Genomic DNA, 23,663 nt, shown 5'->3' with positions numbered 1-23,663 from the left:
TGCCTAGGTGCATTTCGTTTTGGTGCCAGTGTTAAGGTGTCATATATAGAAATCTAGTCCTTAATCCGTGGCTTACAATAATGTTTCAATACATTTTTATAATGCATTTTCGAACCAGAAAAGCATCTCTCTTTTTGGTTCGAAAATCACCCTATTTTAGACTTGTTTGTACTAAGTGCATCTTTCTTTAAGGGCCATTTTCAAACAAAAAATGTCCAAAACGCACAAAAACAAGCTATTGAGATATTTGGGAGTCAGCAGTCTTGCTTGACTGGCCACACCAGGAGCGTAGCTACGGGGGGGGGGGGGGGGGGGCAAGGGGGCCTGGGCCCCCGCAAATTATGTCCGTGCCCCTGGTTTGGCTGGCGGTGGTCCCCAACCCCCGCCAGCTGAAGCCTGTCCTGTGCACGCTGACGGCCTGATGCTCCTTTACGTGAAACTGAGAAGGAGCGTCAGCGTGCACAGAACAGGAGGAGCAATTAGAGCAGGGCAGGAACGCGGCTGCGCCGGAGACGGCGCTGAAGAAGGCTTTTGCGAGGTGAGGGGGTTGCGAAGAGGCGAGGGGGGGTGCGAGAAGGTGCGAGGCGGTGGTGAGGGAGGGGAGGTGAGGCGAGGCGTGGTGGTGGGCAAAATGTGCCCCCAATCTCGGGCTCTGGCCCCCTCCCACTGTAAGGTCTGGCTATACCCCTGGGCCACACAGACATTCCAGCAGAGCAGTGAGGCAGCCCATGGGGCACTGCAGTGAACTTCACATAAAGGGTTCTGGGTACAATGATAGCTGACACACATCACATCATAACCCCCTTATACTGTATGGTGAGCCCTCCAGGAATAGCAAAAAATGTACTGTAACTAACTGTACATCACTACAATAGCCCTTATGCTGCAGGTGTCTCCTAAATGTGGGTAAAGTAGGTATTTTGTGGGTTTTGGATGGTCACATTTCCACCACGTGTACCAGTTAGAGTGGGTTATGGGGTTCCCCTTCTCTATAGTCCACAGCGCCAACCACTCTGGGATCTGGGGTTCTTCTGTGGTCTGGGGAGACTCTTCAGGCAGGAGCAATGCCTACCATTTTGGAGGAAGGCAGCGGGGACGGCAGGAGTGACTGGGGATCACTCTTGCACTGGGACCATTGGACCACCAAGGATATGGACTGATAGGCATTTGCGTAGTAATGAAATGTTTTGCATACATTTGCATGTTTTGTATCTCATTACTGTTTATCCAAAGGGACTTCACTAACACTGTGATATGGTAATACAATTCGCATTTTTGCCTTTTAACACGTATTAAGGGGCAAATAATATAGGTTATTGCCTTAACTAAGCTTGATAATTTCTCTCCTGCATGCATAAAATGCTCAGGTTCCTCTTTAAATCTCTGCCATTACAGTATTCACTTTTCTTGTTCCAGACAGTTCATGATACATATCTTTTTGAAATTTCAAAATAAAAAAAAAATATATAAATAATTGCATTGTAACAAAATTAGTATAAAAACGACACGTACAGGATAGGTGGCTTCAACTTGAAAAATATTACTCTTTGTGTTTCAGATGCAGAAGCCTGCGTGAATCATAACATTAGCTGGCATATCATAGGCATGAGATCCAGTCCTGAGATCTTCTCCATCCATTTTAATGCCCAAGTTCTGGAAGAGAAGAAACAGAAGGTCTCGGTCATTAACCTCGTGGCAGCTGCAGCCACGACGGCGAATATGACTGTGCTCCAGGAAGGAAGGTGGCTGATATCTTCTCTTGTCCCCAAGCATCTTGAAGGCAAGACAACATCTGTAAACGTAGTGGGTGGGGCCACCACACTATGCTGTTATATTAGTCACTTTGCTACCACTTAACATGCCTATACGCTATTCTGTAAGGGCATGTGTAAGGGGCATACCCCCAGATTCTATATATCGCACCGAGCATTCTGTGCCAAGATCCAAGCGTATTCTATAACAATGTGCATAACTTAATAGGCTTAACAAGCTAATCAGCGTTGATAACAGCCGGTGGTGTTTCTTTCCTGTAAAGCTGTTACAGAGAACTGAGGGGGGTCTTTTACTAAAGCTTAGCTCGAGTTATCTGCAGCAGGGCCCATAGGAATAAAACAGGCCCTACTGCAGATAACTCAAGCTAAGCTTTAGTAAAAGATCCCCTGAGTGTTCTTTTCTTTAGTCTGATACAACCAGGAAGCAAGAAGCAGTATATATTTGAAATCTTGTTGACTGGGCTCTGATAGGCCTGGAGTTTGAAAAATTACCCAGTAGTTCTGGCTGTTGCTTTAGTCTTAGCCCAGGAGGAAAGAGAGACATATCTGTTTGCTGAGGCTCTGTGAACAGTTCTATATCCTGACCTTCCCAGGTTCTGTTTAGACAGTATATAAATATTTAGTTTGTGTTATAATTGATCCATATTTCAGTTACCTGTTACTGTTTGCTAATTGCACATTTTGTGTTCATTGTTTCAGTGTAAGAATAAACACATTTGTTTGTTCGTTCTGCCTGTCTGGACTGATAAAGAATCCTGGTGGTTTGTGTGTTGGGTTTGTGAGCGCTTTCTGGGAACTGTGGGACTACTGGGAGGGTGGCTCCAGTAACCTAGAAATCACTGGGGATAATTTGAGAGCAGGAGACTTGCCCAGAGACGGTTGTGATCCAGTTGGTGGGAGGAGCGTGTTAGTGTAGAGCACAAGCAGCAGGTTGATATTGTGTATCTGGATTTTCAAAAGGCGTTTGACAAGGTACCTCATGAAAGGCTACAGAGGAAATTGGAGGGTCATGGGATAGGAGGAAATGTTCTATTGTGGATTAAAAATTGGTTGAAGGATAGGATTGGCCGCTGTCATGGACAGGATGCTGGGCTTAAAGGACCTTTGGTCTTTTCCCAGTGTGGCATTACTTATGTACTTATGACCTCATGGGGATAGACCCCTCTAAGTGGCCGCAGGGTAACCCCAGGCGGGTGGCTAGGTGATTCATGACACTTAGTAATAATAATTATTTAAAAAATGACTAGTGAAAGAGTACTATTTTGAAAAGAGTAACAGAGAAAGTGATAACCCTACTGATCTTGATAAGGGGAAAGACATTCAACTAGCTACCATCACCTTCAATGCACCCTCATAAAAATTATCCAGACAGGATGTTGTGCTTTTCTCACTACATAAGTTCCCTCACCAGATCTTAAGAAACAAAGCTGGAGCTTTTCTTGTCTGGACAGTGTCATTCAGGAATAATTTTTCTGATAGTCTATGCCTGAGCATTCAGTATAGAAAAGAGCAGCAGAGGAAGAAAAAAATTACCGTATGTTTCGGACTATAAGACGCACCGGACCATAAGATGCACCTAGGTTTTAGAGGAGGGAAATAGGAAAAAAAAAATTTTGGACTATAAGACGCACTTTTTCCCTCCTCTAAAACCTAGGTGCTCCGGTGCATCTTGTCCGAATCCCTCCCTCCAAGTTCGGGATCGCCCTCCCTAGGGTTGCCTCCCCTCCCCCCGGCCATGTCACCACCTCTCCCCTTACTCACGCGATCTTCCCTGGTGGTCTAGTGACGTCGGGGCAGGAAAGAGCCCCCTCTTTCCTGCCCAGTGCGCTGCTTTGCATCCTCCTGTATGCTGCCTGTGACGGTCTCGGCGACATTCAAAATGGCCTCCGAGAATTGAAGTGGCCTTGCACGACTTCAATTCTCGGCGGCCATTTTGAATCTTGCCGAGACCGTCACAGGCAGCATACAGGAGGATGCAAAGCAGCGCACTGGGCAGGAAAGAGGGGGCTCTTTCCTGCCCCGACGTCACTAGACCACCAGAGAAGATCGCGTGAGTAAGGGGAGAGGTGGTGACGGGGCCGGGGGGAGGGGAGGTAACCCTAGGGAGGGTGATCCCGAACTCGGAGGGTGGGCGGCCTGCTAAATCTCTACCTTCGGACTATAAGACGCACCCCCCATTTTCCTCCCAAATTTGGGGGGGAGGGGGAAGTGCGTCTTATTGTCCAAAAAATACGGTAATTTGTTGCTTACAGTAATTTCTAGTGCTTACAGTAACAAACAACCTTTTGACTGCCTCTTTGTTCTGAAACAGCTGGAATGCATGGTTACCTCAAGACAACAACATGCACGGGCAAAGCAATGGTACGGAAGAAATTCACCATGCAGCAAAGACGTCACATGAAAACCTGGGAGTACTTCATTGCTGCAGAAGAAAATTATCTGGGACTATACTTATTCCTTTCCTGAAAATGCTGACAGGTAAAAGAAATGTTTAACGTGAGCAAGTGCAAAGTGATGCATGTGGGAAAGAGGAACTCGAACTACAGCTACGTGATGCAAGGTTCCGCATTAGGAGCCACTACCCAGGAAATGGATCTAGGAGTCATCGTTGATGATACTTTGAAACCCCTATGCTCAGTGTGCTGTGATGGCAAAGAAAGCAAATAGAATGTTAGGTATTATTAGGAAAGGAATGGAAAATAAAAACAGGGCTGTTATAATGCCTTTGTATTGCTCCATGGTGCGGCTGCACCTTGAATACAGTGTGCAATTCTGGTCACTGCATCCCCAAAAAAGATATAGTGAAATGAGAAAAGGTTCAGAGAAGGGCGACGAAAATGATAAAGGGGATGGGACGACTTCCCTATGAGGAAAGGCTGAAATGGCTAGGGCTCTTCTGCTTGGAGAAAAGTCGGCTGAGGGGAGAGGTCTATAAAATAATGAGGAGTGGAGCAGGTAGACGTGAATTGCTTGTTTACTCTTTTCAAAAATACTAGGACTAGGGGGCACGCAATGAAGCTACAAAGTAGTAAATTTAAAACAAATCATAGAAAACATTTCTTCATTCAACTTGTAATTAAACTCTGGAATTCGTTGCCAGAGAATGTGGTAAAAACAGTTAGCTTAGTGGGGTTTAAAAAAAGTTTGGATATCTTCCTAAAAAAAAAGTCCATAAGCCATTATTAAAATGGACTTGGGGGGAAATCCACTGCTTATTTCTAGGATAAACCACATAAAATCTGTTTTACTGTTCTAGAATCTTGCCAAGTACTTGTGACCTGGCTTGGCCACTGTTGGAAACAGAATACTGGGCTTGATGGACCTTCGGTTTGTCCCACTAAGGCAACACTTATGTAAAGGCAGGGACCATGACAGGGCTTTACTCAGACCCGTCTTACACTGTACTGTTCTTACAGGTTTTCTCTATGCAGAGAAATACCTGTGATCTCACAGTGTCTTAAATAGGAGGATTAGCTGTGATTGAACAGCATAAGCTAAGGGGTCAATTGTCCAGCAGGCAAGATAGGCTATTTTTAACTGGTTTCCAATAGGAGAATTTAGAGGTGAACTTAGCTGAAAACTCAGCTAAATCTATCCAGCTAGAATTAGCATTGCTCTGTGCAACTCTCCAGCCAAACCTGGTGGATGATTTATTAAACTAAAAATTGTCTGCTCTTAACACAGTTTTATGTTACAATAAATGGAGGCCTACTTACTAAAATGTATCAAGGACACATTTCATTGTGAGGTAATAACAAAGAAACTATCAAACACATCACTCCAATATAGTGTCACACTGGGGATTCAGATCTGAAAGGTAAAATATTTTAAATTTTAAAAAATAGCCTCAGTGTAACAGGGAGCCTGACTTTTATGCTCCACTGTAGATATCACCATCACAGGCTTCCACCACCTTCCGAGAAAAAAAAAAAACACAGAGAAAAACTCCCAGAATATTTCAAAAATTGTAAAGAAGTGGGAGAAAAGTCTGTGTTTAAAAAAACAGAAGGGAGGGTAACACAATTTAACACAATACAGATCCAAATACCCACGACACTAAATCTCACTATGAATATAAATCACCCAAATAGACACTAATTAGCAATCCCTCACTAGACTAAAATCCTCATTCAAACAGAGAAGCCTTCCTGCAAGTAAAGAAAACTCAAAATAGAGCAAAAACTCTTATAACATTACTAGAATTGCTTAAACTTCCATCCTTACTAATGAATGGATTTACTTAGCTCAGAACATCCAAATTGTCCTGACAGAAATACAGCCTCATAAGATTTTGCTCTATTTTGAGTTTTCTTTACTTGCATGAGGATTTTAGTCTAGTGAGGGATTGCTAATTAGTGTCTATTTGGGTGATTTATATTCATAGTGAGATTTAGTGTCGTGGGTATTTGGATCTGTATTGTGTTAAATTGTGTTACCCTCCCTTCTGTTTTTTTAAACACAGACTTTTCTCCCACTTCTTTACAATTTTTGAAATATTCTGGGAGTTTTTCTCTGTGTTTTTTTTTTTTCTCGGAAGGTGGTGGAAGCCTGTGATGGTGATATCTACAGTGGAGCATAAAAGTCAGGCTCCCTGTTACACTGAGGCTATTTTTTAAAATGTAAAATATTTTACCTTTCAGATCTGAATCCCCAGTGTGACACTATACTGGAGTGATGTGTTTGATAGTTTCTTTGTTATAATTACACACTCGTTGCAGATTGTGTAATTGTGAGGTAATGTCATACTGCATTTTCTTATATCAGCTCTTTTGGCGGTTAATGCTGAAAATCACTGCATACCAGCTAAGTTCTCTTATTAATTAAAAAGAAAGAAAGAAAAAAATATAAACTGCATGCCCCTCCCCCTTCATCCTTCATTTCCAGCACCCTAGACAAAAAAAAATCCCCTAGTCATGATCCCCCACTGTTTCCCAAACAATTTTTTGTAAACATTCCCCTCACATACAATAGATAAAATAAAGACTGACTCACCTTATCCTTCCATGACATGGAGCTTTAAGGTCACCAAATCCGTAAATCATATACGGCATCTTTTACCAAACTGCGCTAGCAATTCCCATTTTGCAATGCCGGTGAAGCCCATTTTAAGTGAATGGGCTTTGTCGGCATTGCCGCGCCAGGAATTGTAATAGTAAAAGTGGCCCTTAAAATGCAAGTCATAGATCTAAGCACAAAGGAACCCTGTAGTTTTGTGAGCTGTATCAGTGGAGAGAAGGTAGAAGTTTAACCAGGATCAGCTCATTGCAGAGATAAGAAAAGTAGTTCCACAGATAGAGGCAGCTCGGAGTTAGGTGTTTGGGAGTGCAGTACCCTCTTTTAGGAGGGTATTTTCAGGGTGAAAAGACTAGTGCTTTTCCAGAGCTGCAACAGGATCATTGCTTTGTCCTGGAGCAAGATGGAATACTGTCCTTTTCATGGGCAGAGGGGGCGGAGCCAGGAGCTCATACAGATTTAGAAAGGAAAGAGTAGAAAGTGGAGGAGTGGCCTAGTGGTTAGGGTGGTGGACTTCGGTCCTGGGGAACTGAGTTCGATTCCCACCTCAGGCACAGGCAGCCCCTTGTGACTCTGGGCAAGTCACTTAATCCTCCATTGCCCCATGTAAGCCGCATTGAGCCTGCCATGAGTGGGAAAGCGCAGGGTACAAATGTAACAAAAAAAATAAAAAATACAGAGGAAAGGAAGGAGAAACAATATATGATGGAAGCTGAAAAGACATAAGAATTGCCATATTGGACCAAACCAAAGGTCGATCTAGCTCAGTATCCTGCTTCCAACAGTGGCTAATTTAGATCACAAGAACCTGTCAGAATCCCAAGAAGAAGGAGGATTCCATGAAGCAGTGGTTTTCCCCAAATCTACCCAGGGAAGTCATACAGAAGAAGCAAGTAATGTTCTGCAGAAAGGTAGCTGTTGAACAAGGGCTCATCATATGAGGCTCCCAGGGGTAGACTGAGGAACAACATAAAGAAATATTTTTTTTCACAGAAAGATTTGTGGAACTATAGAATAATTTCTCAGGGGCAGTGGCGTAGCTACAGGTGGTGGGCCTGGGTGGTCTGTGGCCCACCCAATTTGGACTCACGCTCACCCAAGTTTGTGACACTCTTGTGGCTGGTGGGAATCCCCACCAGCTCAAGATTTCCTCCTCAGGCAGCCAATGCTCTTCCAAAATGGCAGCTGGCACCACACGCCAGCCCCTCTGCACATGCTCAGTTTTTACCTATGCGGAAGCACTGAGCATGTACGGACTACTGGCAGCTCAAGTCAAGTACTGCCAGCTGCTGTTTTGAAGAGCACTGGCTGCCCGAGGAGGAGGAAATCTTCAGCTGGTACAGTTTGGGGATCCCCACTAGCTCAGGTATTTAATATTTTGTGTTTGAGGGTAGGGGGAGAGGCAGAATGCAGAAAGAAGAGCAGAAGGGGGCCAAGAGGGGCTGAATTCTGTGCCCACCCATTTTGGGCTCAGGCCCACCCAAATTTGACTGTCTTGCTGCGCCCCTACTCAGGGGAGGTTGCAAAAACATATGATAAACACAGAAGGCCTTTAGCTGTGGGGAAGGGAAGAGACTGGATGGGCCAGTATATATTCTGCTTATAGCCTGCCAGTTTTCCTCTAGTACTTTGGGTTTCTAGCTTAATTGGAACCTGCCTCTGTTTATTTATTTTATTGCATTTGTATCCCACATTTTCCCACCTATTTGCGGGCTCAGTGTGGCTTACAATACATTGTGAAGGATGGAAATACAGTGTGTTACAGTACAATTATGGGTTACATTGAGAGGAGTTATGGGAAGACAAAGTCAAGTCAAAAATCGTCAAAAATGTGATGTTACAATGGGGAAAAGATAAGGCGATAGAACAATTTCAAGAGAACATAGGGTATAACATTTTATCTGTAGGTGGAGTTTGAAGTGTGGTGGAAATACGGGGTAAGAGAAATTCAGAAGGGAGTGTATTGATGCATTTCTATTAGTATGTATGGACTTCATGTGTTTTGATCCTTGCAATAAATTTTCTCAAAGAGATGAGTCTTCAATTGTTTGCGGAAGTTGGTTAATTTGTAGATCATTTTCAGGTTGCGTGGTGGTGTATTCCAGAACTGCGTGCTCATATAGGAGAAGGTTGAAACGTGATACCTGGAGCCTTCAGTCTCAACTACCTAGTGATGTTTTCTCCTGAGAACTTGTAATCATGAACCTTTAGTCTACCCAGTAGGTGTTGCTTCTGTATTGCGACTGAGACTCTCCTCCCCCTCCCCTCCCCAGGAGCTATGAACACTACCTCTAGAGATTCCCCAACCCTAGTTGACCTGAAGGGCATCAGGAATGGGTCTTGAGTCCCATCACGTGGCGATCCACAGCACTGGGCCTTTTATGATCTCCAGCCGCCATGATATTCTGTGTTCCTATGTATTTCATTCCCAGGACATTTTGCCAGCAAAAGAAGCAATATAAGAAGGCAGTTTTTCGGCAATACACAGACCAAACCTTCAGCAAACACGTGGAGAATAGTGTGGATGCAGGAATCCTAGGCCCTATTATCAGAGCCCAAGTCAGAGACAGCGTAAAGGTAGGCACTCTTATGCTCCTACATGTTATTTCTTCCTGGACACCGATAGGACAATAATGGGTGTCTCTATTGTTAGAGTGCACTAAAAAGTTAGCGCGCCTACAGCGAGGCTTTGTAAACAGGGCCCTAAATGTAGGAGCTCCGCTTTTTTAAAATATTGAGTCCAATATTTATACTTATATATAATATTCTGCACGGTTCACTTACAGAAGAGAAGATTACCGATGCATTTGGCAAACACACATGCCACAGGCTGTCTTTAAACTATCAGTGTATTCTCCGGGAGAAAGTCGTTACATGGTAAAAATGCGGCAGCTATCCTAGGGGCCCTTTTACTAAGCTGCGTGGGCGCCTATGCTCACCCAGCACGCATCAGTTTGGAGTTACCGCCCAGGTACCACGTGGCCTGGGCGGTAAATTCAGTTTTTATTTTCTGGCGTGTGGCGGAAACTGGGCGGTGATTGTCATTCTACGCGCATAGACGGTTAACCACAGGAGACCTTACCGCTAAGTCAATGGGTGGCGGTAAGGTCTCAGACCCAAAATGGACGCGCGCCAATTTTTATTGCCGCACGTCCATTTTTTGAGTAAAAATTTTTTACAGGTGCACTGGAAAATGGATCTGCACATTCAGAAAACGCGTGCCTACACTAGCCAGCCCATTTTTCAGCACACCTTAGTAAAAGGACCCCTTAAATATTTTGCCTTACAGCTTATTCAGGCCACAACCCAAAGTAACAACAATAAATGTTTTGTAAACAGGAAATGATTTCTATAAAAAATAAATCAAAGCAAACAAATCTATGCACGACATATAAATTTGTATTTATTTTTGTGTGTTGGGGGGGGGGGGGGGGGGTTCTAAATGATCAGTTTACAAAGACTGTCCAGTGTTCTTGGGTTCTGGAAATGACATAGTCTAGCTTGAATGTGCTTACTCCTTACTGTGCGGGGATCAGATTTTTTTTTTTTACATGGATTTTTGAATTGGCTATAATCAGGATGTCCTTGAGGGTGTCTGAGTCTATTTTATGAAAAGAGGTTTTATAGTAAATAGTAATGAATTACATGAATATAATGCAAAGACCAGGTGATGTGGCTCCCTGAACTGAGGATTGTTGTCTTTCCATGCACATAGATTGTATTCAAAATAAAGCCAGTCGGCCCTACAGCATCTACCCTCATGGTGTGACCTTACCCAAGTCTGCAGAAGGAGCTACTTACCCTCCAGATCTCACAGGTTTGTGCTGTGCGCATGCATGTACCTACTTAGAGGAACCTTCCAGTCCTAACTACAGTAACTGTCAATATAAACCCAATTTAAGAGTTAGGTACCTAGATCTGCTTTTTAATTTTAGAAATTATGCTGGGTTCATCACCTAAATTTAGGTGCCTTTTGACAGGTCAAGGAAGGGGGGGAAGTAAGCTCTCAGTTTCAGATTTGCCACACTGGACTCAAACGGATGTACCAATACCTGGCCTAAGTTTCAGGGCCTCAGTTTTAAGCATCTTAAATTTAATTTAAGTAGCTATATTCATCTGGATTTTTAGGTCCCTAAAACTGGCTGAACACAAACTTCTAAATTAGGCATCTAACTTAGGATGTGTAAATCAGCCCCTCAGTGGCTTGTAAATATCAAGCTGTTACTTTGTTTCTGATCATTGTTAATTGTTGATACATTATCCCCCGGATTCTAAGCATATTCTATAACAACGTGCGTAACTTAATTGGCTTAACAAGCCAATCAGTGTTGTTCACAGGCACTAATTGACAATAATTAAAATTTACGTATGCAAATCGCTAAGTGTATTCTGTAATGCACAGCGCCTAAATTTTAATGCGTGCTGGCTAAAAAGGAGCATGGTTATGGGCGGGATAAATGGGCGTTTCATGGGCATTCCAAAATTTACACCCACTGTTATATAATATGGCCTCTGTGCCTAAACCTACATGCCGGGATTTACACCATGTTTTCATTGGTGTAAATGGAGGCGCATAGATTTAGGCACTAGGGTATCGACTAAGTGGAGGAGTGGCCTAGTGGTTAGAGCACCGGTCTTGCAATCCAGAGGTGGCCGGTTCAAATCCCACTGCTGCTCCTTGTGATCTTGGGCAAGTCACTTAACCCTCCATTGCCTCAGGTACAAACTTAGATTGTGAGCCCTCCAGAGTACTTGAATGTAACTCACCTTGAGCTACTACTGGAAAAGGTGTGAGGAAAATCTAAATAAATATATGAAATGCTGCTACTATTGAAGATTCTAGATGGAATGTTGCTACTATTTGAGATTCTACATGGAATGTTGAGATTCTGTTGCTACTATTTGAGATTCTACATGGAACGTTAATGTTGCTATTCCTCTAGCAACATTCCATGTAGAAGCCTGCCCTTGCAGATCAGCCGCGCAGGCTTCTGTTTCTGTGAGTCTGACGTCCAGCACATACGTGCAGGACGTCAGACTCACAGAAACAGAAGCCTGCGCGGCTGATCTGCAAGGGCAGGCTTCTACATGGAATGTTGCTAGTGGAGGAGTAGCCTAGTGGTTAGTGCAGTGGAACATCGAACGTTGCTATTATTGCTGATTCTACATGGAATGTTGCTGAGTGGAGGAGTGGCCTAGTGGTTAGAGCACTGGTCTTGCAATCCAGAGGTGGCCAGTTCAAATCTCACCGCTGCTCCTTGTGATCTTGGGCAAGTCACTTAACTCTCCATTGCCTCAGGAACAAACTTAGATTGTGAGCCCTCCTGGGATAGAGAAATATCCAGTGTACCTGAATGTAACTCACCTTGAGCTACTACTGAAAAAGGTGTGAGCAAAATCCAAATAAATTATTTGAGATTCTGTTGCTACTATCTAAGATTTTACATGGAATGTTGCTACTATTTGAGATTCTATATGGAATGTTGGTCTACATGGAATGTTGCTACTATTTGAAATTCTGTTGCTATTTGACATTCTACATGGAATGTTGCTATAGTGGAGGAGTGGCCTAGTGGTTAGAGCACCAGTCTTGCAATCCAGTGGTGGCCGGTTCAAATCCCACTGCTGCTCCTTTTGATCTTAGGCAAGTCACTTAACCCTCCGTTGCGTCAGGTGCAAACTTAGATTGTGAGCCCTCCTGGGACAGAGAAATATCCAGGGTACCTACATGTAACTCATCTTGAGCTACTACTGAAAAGGTGTGAGCAAAATCCAAATAAATTATTTGAGATTCTGTTGCTACTATCTAAGATTTTACATGGAATGTTGCTACTATTTGAGATTCTATATGGAATGTTGGTCTACATGGAATGTTGCTACTATTTGAAATTCTGTTGCTATTTGACATTCTACATGGAATGTTGCTATAGTGGAGGAGTGGCCTAGTGGTTAGAGCACCAGTCTTGCAATCCAGTGGTGGCCGGTTCAAATCCCACTGCTGCTCCTTTTGATCTTAGGCAAGTCACTTAACCCTCCGTTGCGTCAGGTGCAAACTTAGATTGTGAGCCCTCCTGGGACAGAGAAATATCCAGGGTACCTACATGTAACTCATCTTGAGCTACTACTGAAAAAGGTGTGAGCAAAATCTAAATAAAGAAATAAGCATATGCTGCTCATAGAATATGCTTAGGCAGAAATGTTTTCCACATGGATTTTTTAGGTGCCATATATAGAATCCCCCCTACATATCTGGAAAGGGCTGGAGAGAATGGATTCTAGGAAAGAAGCACATTTTGAATAAAGTAGCTAGGAAAGTGACTTGGGGAGGGAAACTAAATTCACAAAAAAAATATAGGAAGATTCATACATTGCCCCAGATGCTGGCTCGATCCCCATCCTTTTCCTGTATTCACATCTAAGCCTGGCTAATTCTGTTTAGTTTTTTAGCCTATCTGGTCTAGTTCAATGTACGATTCCAAGCTGCCTGTCAACAAAGTACAGAACTTCAGTTTGATGCAAATTTCCTTTTTACATATGGGAGTCAATTCTATAAAGGGTTCTAAACGTTAGGCGCCAAAAATCTGTGCATTAAGTTACTATTCTATAACGACAAATTTTGTGTGCCATAAATTAGCAGTTATGTGCCAAAATTTAGGCACACCTACTTACACCTGTTTCGACGCCGGCAGGTCTGGCAGGGGGGGGTCCGATGTGGTGGCGGCGGCGGCTGCAGCTCGGGGGGGGGGGGCGGCGGTGGGGGGGCGGCTAAACAGTGCACCCCACCTCGGGCTCTGGCCCCCCCTCCTGGCGAGGTCTAGCTACGCCCCTGTTCTGTAAGTTGCACACATTGCTTGGCAACATGCCCATGGCCTGCCCTTTCCCCTCCCATGTAAACACCTTCTTGCAGTTATACAAAAGGACACTTAGGGGGGGATGCACTAAAGTCGTCGTTAGAGCCATTCCGTACCGAATTCCATAGCAAATCGGTAGGGAACGGCTATGCATGAAGGAAAGGGAATGCAAATGAGCTGCTCGTTGCAGCTCACTTGCATTCTCTAATCCTTCGTAAAACCGTTGGATAATTGGCCGGTAGAGCATGCGCAGAGCAGCCAAGCGTTATGCTGGCTGCTCTGCGCATGCCAAGGACGTAAAAAAAACCCACGTCCTTTATGGATGGCCTTGCCCCCCCCCCCCCCCCGCCCGAGGTCGCTGCCGCTCCCCCCTCCCTGTTCCCCCCTCCCCCTGCATTGAAATCAGAATTTTACGCAGCCCCGGCCCCCTCCCTTCCTTCCTTCCTTGAAATGACAGCTTCCTCGCCATCCTCCCCCCCCCAAGGTCGTCGCCACCGCCGCCGCTCCCCCCTCCACCCGCCCCCCCCCGTCTGCATTAATTTGGAGCTACCATGCGGCAATTTCATTTTTGGCGCATGCCAGAAAATATATTTTATTTTCTGGCACGTGGCGAAAATCGGGCAGTAACTCCGACTTGACTTGCGTAGGCGATTACCGCACGGTTAATGTGAGAGACCTTACCGCTGAGTCAATGGCTGGCGGTAAGGTTTCAGACCCAAAATGGATGTGCGCCATTTTTAATTTTGCCGCATGTCCAATTTCGTAAAAATTTTTTAAAAGGCCTTTCTGACAGGTGCGCTGAAAAATGGATCTGCCTACATTACCACAGTCCATTTTTCAGCACACCTTAGTAAAAAGACCCCTTAACCCTCTATATTGCCTCGGGTACAAAAATTAGATTATGAGCCCTCCGGGGACAGGGAAATACCCAGTGTACCTGAATGCAACTCACTTTGAGCTGCTACTGAAAAAAGGTGTGAGCAAAATCCAAATAAATAAGGGGATGGGACGACTTCCCTATGAGGAAAAGCTAAAGCGGCTGGGGCTCTTCAGCTTGGAGAAAAGGCGGCTGAGAGGAGATATGATAGAGGTCTATAAAATAATGAGTGGAGTTGAACGGGTAGATGTGAAGTGTCTGTTCACACTTTCCAAAAATACTAGGACTAGGGGGCATGCGATAAAGTTACAATGTAGTAAATTTAAAATGAATCGGAGAAACGTTTTCTTCACTCAACGTGTAATTAAACTCTGGAATTCGTTGCCAGAGAATGTGGTAAAGGCGGTTAGCTTAGCGGAGTTTAAAAAAGGTTTGGACGGCTTCCTGAAGGAAAAGTCCATAGACCGTTATTAAATGGAAAAATCCACTATTTCTTGGATAAGCAGTATAAAATGTTTTGCACATTTTTTGGGATCTTGCCGGATATTTGTGACCTGGATTGGCCACTGTTGGAAACAGGATGCTGGGCTCGATGGACCTTTGGTCTTTCCCAGTATGGCAATTCTTATGTACTTATGTACATGCCAAACTGATGGAAAACTATGTAATTGCCTATTGCTCATGTTTGATCTATTCTTACTGTACACCACCTTGAGTGAATTCCTTCAAAAAGGCGGTAAATAAATCCTAATAAATAAATAAATGAAGAACAGTGTTTCCCAAGTATCTACAATGAACACGCATGAAAGAGATTTGCATATAATTTTTTTTTTTTTTTTTTGTTACATTTGTACCCCGCGCTTTCCCACTCATGGCAGGCTCAATGCGGCTTACATGGGGCAATGGAGGGTTAAGTGACTTGCCCAGAGTCACAAGGAGCTGCCTGTGCCGGGAATCGAATTACCCACGTGCCCTTAAAATGCAGTGAGTACATCAAGGAAAAGAATCCATGGCCCTACCTGGTTTCCCTGATGCTCATGTGACAGATTTGGAGACACAAATATCACTAGGCCTCAGACAGTGTATGCAAATCAGGTTCATGCATATTCATTGTGGATAGCCTGACTGGCAAGGGGTACTCCAGGACTTGACCTTGGAAAACACTGATGTAGAATGAGGAGGATGGCAAACAACTCACACTGAAAAATTTATACGCGAAGAGGTTTGAGCTATGGGTCCTTTTACTAAGGTGCGCTGAAAAGTGGCTTTTGTTAGTGTAGGCGCAGGTTTTGGGTGCGCGCAGAATCATTTTTCAGTGCACCTGTAAAAAAGGCTTCTTCCCTCCCTCCCCCCACCGAAAATGGACGTGTGGCAAAATCAAAACTGCCGCACGTCCATTTTGAGTCTCTGACCTTACCGCCAGCCATAGACCTAGCGGTAAAGAATTTGGGTAGTAGCGACCTACGCGCATCAGATGCCACTTGGCGCGCGTCCGAAAATGAAAAATATTTTTCAGACGAGCGTATCGGACGCGCGCCAAAAATGAAATTACCGCAAAAGCCATGCGGTAGTCGGGCGGTAAGTCCATTTTGGTGCCTGCGCGACTTAGTAAAAGGTGCCCTAAGTGAGCAGTGAGACTAAATTTGTGATGATTGAACCACCCTTGTCTGTGTCTTTAGAAATTTTTTTTTTTTTTACTGTAGGGGGCATGCGATGAAACTACAGTGTAGTAAATTTAAAACAGATTGGAGAAAATTTTTCTTCACCCATTAATTAAACTCAGGAATTCATTGCCGGAGAACGTGATGAAGGCGGTTAGCTTGGCAGAGTTTAAAAAGGGGTTGGACGGTTTCCTAACGGACAAGTCCATAAACCACTACTAAATGGACTTGGGAAAAATCCACAATTCCAGGAATAACATGTATAGAATGTTTGTACGTTTGAGAAGCTCGCCAGTTGCCCTTGGCCTGGATTGGCCGCTGTCGTGGACAGGATGCTGGGCTCGATGGACCCTTGCAAGCTCATTTTCAAAGCACTTAGCCTCCCAAAGTTCCATAGAAACCTATGGAACTTAGCCTCCCAAAGTGCTTTGAAAATATGCCTCTTGGTCTTTTCCCAGTGTGGCATTACTTATGTACTTATTCAAACCCTTTATTATTTAATCTGTCACACCAACCTTTTTATATAGTAACATAGTAGATGACTGCAGAGAATGACCTGCACGGTCCATCCAGTCTGCCCAACAAGACAAACTGATATGTGCTACCTTTTATGTATACCTGACCTTGATGTTAATTTTTTCAGGCAATACAACGCAGTACCAAGCGGTGAACCCCGGGGAAACATTCAATTACCAGTGGAACATACTGGACACCGATGAGCCAACAGCAAACGACCCTCAGTGTTTAACAAGGTTATATCACAGTGCTGTAGACATGACCAGGGATATTGCCTCTGGCTTGGTTGGGCCACTTCTGATCTGCAAGAGCATGTCTTTAGGCACACGAGGTAATCAGGTACGGCAGCTTAACGGAGTGGGTGAGGCCTGAAAACCTAGAGAATAGGAAAGACAAATTGAAAGCAGTTTTCAGGGGTAAAAAAAAGTATTTTAGCTATGGAATTCAGTGACTGTGAATTTCTTACCTGTGGATACACGTGTGTTTTTTATGCTGTTTGGGAATTGAAGAGATTGGTGTACACTATAGAAAGTGGAGGTTTTTTTTCTGATCTGTGGTGATGTGCTGTGCTCAACGCTTTAAACCTCTGGTGCCTTGAGTGATAACTCTGAGGTCTTTTGTTCTCCACTTTTTTGGTGTGTGCAGGTCAAATGGGTCCCTTTTGTAGAGTTAATCCACGTGTTCAATATTTATCTTTTTGGTTAAATAAAAAATAAACATGAAAAAATGAAAAAAAAAAATAAGTTTCCAAAAGAAAACTGAATTGATACAATAGAAATGTCTGTGTGCAGGTCAAATTATTATGAACAGAGAATTAAAACAGTTAAAAGCAGTCTTATAAAAGTACTAGTAAAAAAGCCCCGTTTCTGATGCAAATGAAACGGGGGCTAGCAAGGTTTTCTTCAGAGTGTGCATGTGGGAGTGTGTGTGTCCCTGCCCTCTTCCCTCTCTCCCTTCCCCTGTACTGTCTGTCCCCTCCCCCCTCCGAGTGGAGTCCTTCAGTGTTAAGTTTCCTGCTGTGTTGTGTTTGTGTTACAGAGAGAGTGAGGGCGTCTGTCTCCCCTCCCCCCTCTGAGTCCTTCACTGTTACAGAGAGAGCGATTTCGTGCTGTGCTGTTTTCCTTCACTGTTTGTGTTACAGAGAGAGTGAGGGCGGGGCAGACACTCATGGGGAAACCGGATATCTCTGGCGCATCACACTTCCGGCTGGAGGCTTCATTAGAACGTTGATGGTGCCTTTTATATATAGAGATGTTTTTCAACTGCTGCGGGGGTGGGGGGTGGGGGAGTCTTCTTGAAGCAGTATGAGATGGTGCCGGGGCTACCGATTTTAATTCTGTGAATATGGCTCGTCTTACAGAGAAAAGCAGATCTTGAGCAGCAGACAGCGTTTGCTGTCTTCGATGAAAACAAAAGTTGGTATTTTGAGGCAAACCTTAAGAGTGCAGGAAAAGATGCCTCGGCGGTTAAACAAGATCCAAACTTTTACAGCTCCAATGTCCTGAGCAGTGAGTATTAATCTGTTTTGTGCTTTGAAAGTTGACATCACAATTTATTTCTTCAACTTAGCCTTTACTCACTTGGACAATGAAGTTCTCGTTAGCCAGCGTGACGTTTCCTCCCTTATTTGACTGTCAGATTTATTGGGATCAGATTCATTTTTTTTATTTCTAAAGCTGTAATCCTGATTTCCCAATCATGTTCAGAAGCGTAGTTTGACCTCCACGGGGTTTACCACACTAGACTCTAAAAACCTGAGGAATTTTATTAAATGAGGCTGCACGAATGAAGTTATCCATTCTGACTTGTAGAAAACCAAAATGGAAGAATGACAACAAATACAAGGGAAGTGTAACAGGCTCAGTTATGCTGATTTATGATTCAGTTCAGGTTTTATAGCTTGCAGCTGTTTAGTGCTCAGTCTAATGCGATCAATAGAAATAAAACAAAATAAAACGTGGAAAAGAAAATAAGATGATACCTTTTTTATTGGACACTACATTCTCCGGCAACGAGTTCCAGAGTCCAACTACACGCTGAGTAAAGAAAAACTTTCTCCTATTTGTTTTAAATCTACCATATTCTAGCTTCATCTTGTGTCCCCTGGTTTTGTTGTTGTTTGAAAGTGTAAACAAATGCTTCACATCTGTCCGCTGTAATCCGTTGACCTGAGACTGCCCTGTACCAAACCTCAAAGGACCTGGGGGGTCAGTATAAGGGATACCCGACTTAAAAAAAAAAAAAAAACCTTCTCCCTCTAGGCTGACCCAGCAGAAGCTGAGAAACCAGAGTCTAGAGCAGTGAATGCTGGAGGAGTAGCCTTTGGGATATTTTACTGGGCCTAACGGACGTTGCCTCAGCTATGAGAACAGTGCTGGCCCCTTCCATGGATCATTCTTACCCGGTCGAAGGAGCCGTCAGAAAAATCTCCAGTACTGAAGAATTCTCTCACGAATCGCCTTCCACCATGCCAGAACAGGCAAGCAAGCCACCTCTGAGGAGCAGGAAGGGTCCTGGTCCTGGGGGTGGGGTGGCCTTAAATCAACACCACTGTTCCCTCCTTCTCTCCCTTGAGAATCGCCCCCCATCGGAAGGCAATTCCAGTCAGCCAGCAATTTAAAATAATAACCCAATCAGGGCAAACCTGCACCCTTGATCAGGACCCAGCATGAGCAAGGGCCCACCTTTCCTTTGCCATCCACAGCAACCGGGGGTTAGCTTGTCCCCCGTTAAGGGGTGGGCTCTGGACCCACCATTCGCTCTAGGTACATCTGGACACCAGTGTTGATTATTCAGGATTATGTGGCTGGTTATCTCTTATGTAGTTACATAGTAACATAGTAGATGACGGCAGAAAAAGACCTGCACGGTCCATCCAGTCTGCCAAACAAGATAAACTCATATGTGCTACTTTTTGTGTATACCTTACCTTGATTTGTACCTGTCCTTTTCAGGGCACAGACCGTATAAGTCTGCCCAGCACCATCCCCGCCTCCCAACCACCTAATCTTTAAATTAACTAACTTCTGAAACATACTCACTCAACCGAAGTGCACCAAAAAAGGCAAGTGAAAAAGTAGTCTTAAATAACGCCACCTCATTTTGTCACATATGGTAGGCAAAGCTTTGAGCAATTTCATCAAAACTTCATGTTATGTAGGTTGTTGCAGTTCCCACTTAGTCTTATACCCCTTAATTCTGGAAAATCTCTTGCAAGAGCTTCTAAACTAGGAATGAAATCATGGGATGATGAAACTGCTGTAGCTTTGCCTACAAAGACAACACTTGCCAAAGACACTAATAATGCATGACTTTTAACACACCTTTAGTAACTAGCCCCCTAAAACTGGAAATAACTCCAGAAATGTCACCTCTCTCTTTCCAACTTGCAGGCTACGATGTCACACACTAAAAACGCCTAAAATTAACTCCACAGTATCTGTACACTACTCCAAATCCGCATTCAACACTGCAGCTGCCTGCCACACACACTCCCCATAAATCCTTCAAAAATTACTTCTACACCCCTTAATCAGCCTTCACTTGCGAGGTCAGTAATACAAAATGATGCTTCTTATACAGATCCTACATTAACATAGCCAATCACCTTGAAAATACACATGATAGAGGTATATAAAATAATGAGTGGAGTGGAACAGGTGGATGTGAAGCGTCTGTTCACGCTTTCCAAAAATACTAGGACTAGGGGGCATGCGATGAAACTACAGTGTAGTAAATTTAAAACAAATTGGAGAAAATATTTCTTCACCCAACGTGTAATTAAACTCTGGAATTCGTTGCCGGAGAAAGTGGTGAAGGCGGTTAGCTTAGCAGAGTTTAAAAAGGGGTTGGACGGTTTCCTAAAGGACAAGTCCATAAACCGCTACTAAACGGACTTGGAAAACTCCAAAATTCCAGGAATAACATGTATAGAATGTTTGTACGTTTGGGAAGCTTGCCAGGTGCCCTTGGCCTGGATTGGCCGCTGTCGTGGACAGGATGCTGGGCTCGATGGACCCTTGGTCTTTTCCCAGTGTGGCATTACTTATGTACTTATCCCCACTGGAATTACATGACAAGCAAGTTTAAGTGACCTACAAGAACCTGACTCAGGGTAACTTTCTTTCTAGCATTTATTTTTAAATGATCAACAATAATACCTACACTTATAATACATATCTTATGCAGTTAAGTGCAGAAATAAAAAATAAGGCAGAAAAAATAAAAATGGTTGCTACCTTTGCTAAAGAAATATTTAATTGTAGTTAATGAACACACATCAAACAGTGACTTGCTTACAGTATAGCAGTAGACAATCGACTTTCAAAAACTTCATGATTTGAGTTTGGCCGAGTCTGAGCCCAAGCTTACCTATCACAAGAGCGCATATCCCTCAACCAGTGTTGCCAGGTACTCGGCCCCGAAACCCGGCCAAAAAGTTCACACCCCCGCCCCCACCGTCATCAACCCCGCCGGCCCCGCCTCCTCCATCACCGGCCCCGCCTCCTCTGTCACTGGCCCCACCCAAAGCGTCACTAGCCCCGCCCAAAACGTCACTAGCCACGCCCAACCCGGCCCGAAAAACCGCACAAAAACCACCGAAAAAACCCAAAAACCAGCCCAAAAAACCGCGATCCGTGGCGGGCAAAAATTTCCCGTCGCGGAAAACTGCCCAATTGGCAACCTTGCCCTCAACAATGTTGGCTGGCTTCTGAGACACCTGTGAAAGTCTTTGCACAAACAAAATTCCTTTGACAGATTCAACCAGCAGGGGAACAGAGAGGGGATCCGCAATGCCTTTCTCTCTCTTTAGCACCCCCATGTGTCCAGACTGACTAATAAGTTAGAGATGGTTTCTCTCGTTATGTGTATGTTGGTCATAGCCACATAAAAGGAAAAGAGGACATTTCCCTAAAAATTAAAAATCCTGGAGGACATATCTGAAGAAGTCCAGAAAGAGGACGTGTGGAGGGGCATAATCGAACGCGGACGACCATCTCTAAGGACGCTCATCTCTGAGGACATCCCCGTGAATGGGCGGGGCATCCCGTATTAGCGAAACAAGATGGGAGTCCATCTTTCGTTTCGATAATACGGTCGGGGACACCGAAATCTCAACATTTAGGTCGACCTTAGAGATGGTCGTCGCCGGTTTTCAGCGATAATGGAAACCGAGGACGCCCATCTCAAAAACGACCAAATCCAAGGCATTTGGTCGTGGGAGGAGCCAGCATTCATAGTGCACTGGTGCCCCTCACATGCCAGGACACCAATCGGGCACCCTAGGGGGCACTGCAGTGGACTTCACAAATTGCTCCCAGGTGCATAGCTCCCTTACCTTGAGTGCTGAGCCTCCCAAAACCCACTACTCACAACTGTACACCACTACCATAGCCCTTAGGGATTAAGGGGGGCACCTACATGTGATGATAACCCTAAGTGCACCTACAGTGGGGGAAATAAGTATTTGATCCCTTGCTGATTTTGTAAGTTTGCCCACTGACAAAGACATGAGCAGCCCATAATTGAAGGGTAGGTTATTGGTAACAGTGAGAGATAGCACATCACAAATTAAATCCGGAAAATCACATTGTGGAAAGTATATGAATTTATTTGCATTCTGCAGAGGGAAATAAGTATTTAATCCCTCTGGCAAACAAGACCTAATACTTGGTGGCAAAACCCTTGTTGGCAAGCACAGCGGTCAGACGTCTTCTGTAGTTGATGATGAGGTTTGCACACATGTCAGGAGGAATTTTGGTCCACTCCTCTTTGCAGATCATCTCTAAATCATTAAGAGTTCTGGGCTGTCGCTTGGCAACTCGCAGCTTCAGCTCCCTCCATAAGTTTTCAATGGGATTAAGGTCTGGTGACTGGCTAGGCCACTCCATGACCCTAATGTGCTTCTTCCTGAGCCACTCCTTTGTTGCCTTGGCTGTATGTTTTGGGTCATTGTCGTGCTGGAAGACCCAGCCACGACCCATTTTTAAGGCCCTGGCGGAGGGAAGGAGGTTGTCACTCAGAATTGTACGGTACATGGCCCCATCCATTCTCCCATTGATGCGGTGAAGTAGTCCTGTGCCCTTAGCAGAGAAACACCCCCAAAACATAACATTTCCACCTCCATGCTTGACAGTGGGGACGGTGTTCTTTGGGTCATAGGCAGCATTTCTCTTCCTCCAAACACGGCGAGTTGAGTTCATGCCAAAGAGCTCAATTTTTGTCTCATCTGACCACAGCACCTTCTCCCAATCACTCTCGGCATCATCCAGGTGTTCACTGGCAAACTTCAGATGGGCTGTCACATGTGCCTTCCGGAGCAGGGGGACCTTGCGGGCACTGCAGGATTGCAATCCGTTATGTCGTAATGTGTTACCAATGGTTTTCGTGGTGACAGTGGTCCCAGCTGCCTTGAGATCATTGACAAGTTCCCCCCTTGTAGTTGTAGGCTGATTTCTAACCTTCCTCATGATCAAGGATACCCCACGAGGTGAGATTTGCGTGGAGCCCCAGATCTTTGTCGATTGACAGTCATTTTGTACTTCTTCCATTTTCTTACTATGGCACCAACAGTTGTCTCCTTCTCGCCCAGCGTCTTACTGATGGTTTTGTAGCCCATTCCAGCCTTGTGCAGGTGTATGATCTTGTCCCTGACATCCTTAGACAGCTCCTTGCTCTTGGCCATTTTGTAGAGGTTAGAGTCTGACTGATTCACTGAGTCTGTGGACAGGTGTCTTTCATACAGGTGACCATTGCTGACAGCTGTCTGTCATGCAGGTAACGAGTTGATTTGGAGCATCTACCTGGTCTGTAGGGGCCAGATCTCTTACTGGTTGGTGGGGGATCAAATACTTATTTCCCTCTGCAGAATGCAAATAATTCATATACTTTCCACAATGTGATTTTCCGGATTTAATTTGTGATGTGCTATCTCTCACTGTTACCAATAACCTACCCTTCAATTATGGGCTGC

General features: G+C 44.3%; 1 protein-coding gene across 1 annotated transcript in view; it reads left to right on the top strand.

The window, feature by feature from the left end:
- The window catches only part of F5 (coagulation factor V), a 154,502-nt gene that overhangs the window by 24,230 nt on the left and 106,609 nt on the right, over positions 1-23,663 (top strand). The window contains 7 exon segments of the mRNA XM_030202234.1: positions 1,559-1,780; positions 4,084-4,205; positions 4,207-4,250; positions 9,218-9,366; positions 10,501-10,602; positions 16,818-17,029; positions 18,051-18,198. Of these exon segments, the coding sequence (XP_030058094.1) occupies positions 1,559-1,780; positions 4,084-4,205; positions 4,207-4,250; positions 9,218-9,366; positions 10,501-10,602; positions 16,818-17,029; positions 18,051-18,198 (999 nt within the window).

This window comes from Microcaecilia unicolor, chromosome 4 (assembly GCF_901765095.1).
Source record: "Microcaecilia unicolor chromosome 4, aMicUni1.1, whole genome shotgun sequence".
Taxonomy (NCBI): Eukaryota; Metazoa; Chordata; class Amphibia; order Gymnophiona; family Siphonopidae; genus Microcaecilia; species Microcaecilia unicolor.
The sequence above is the reverse complement of the archived record's forward strand: the minus strand, read 5'-3'. Positions and strand labels throughout refer to the sequence as shown.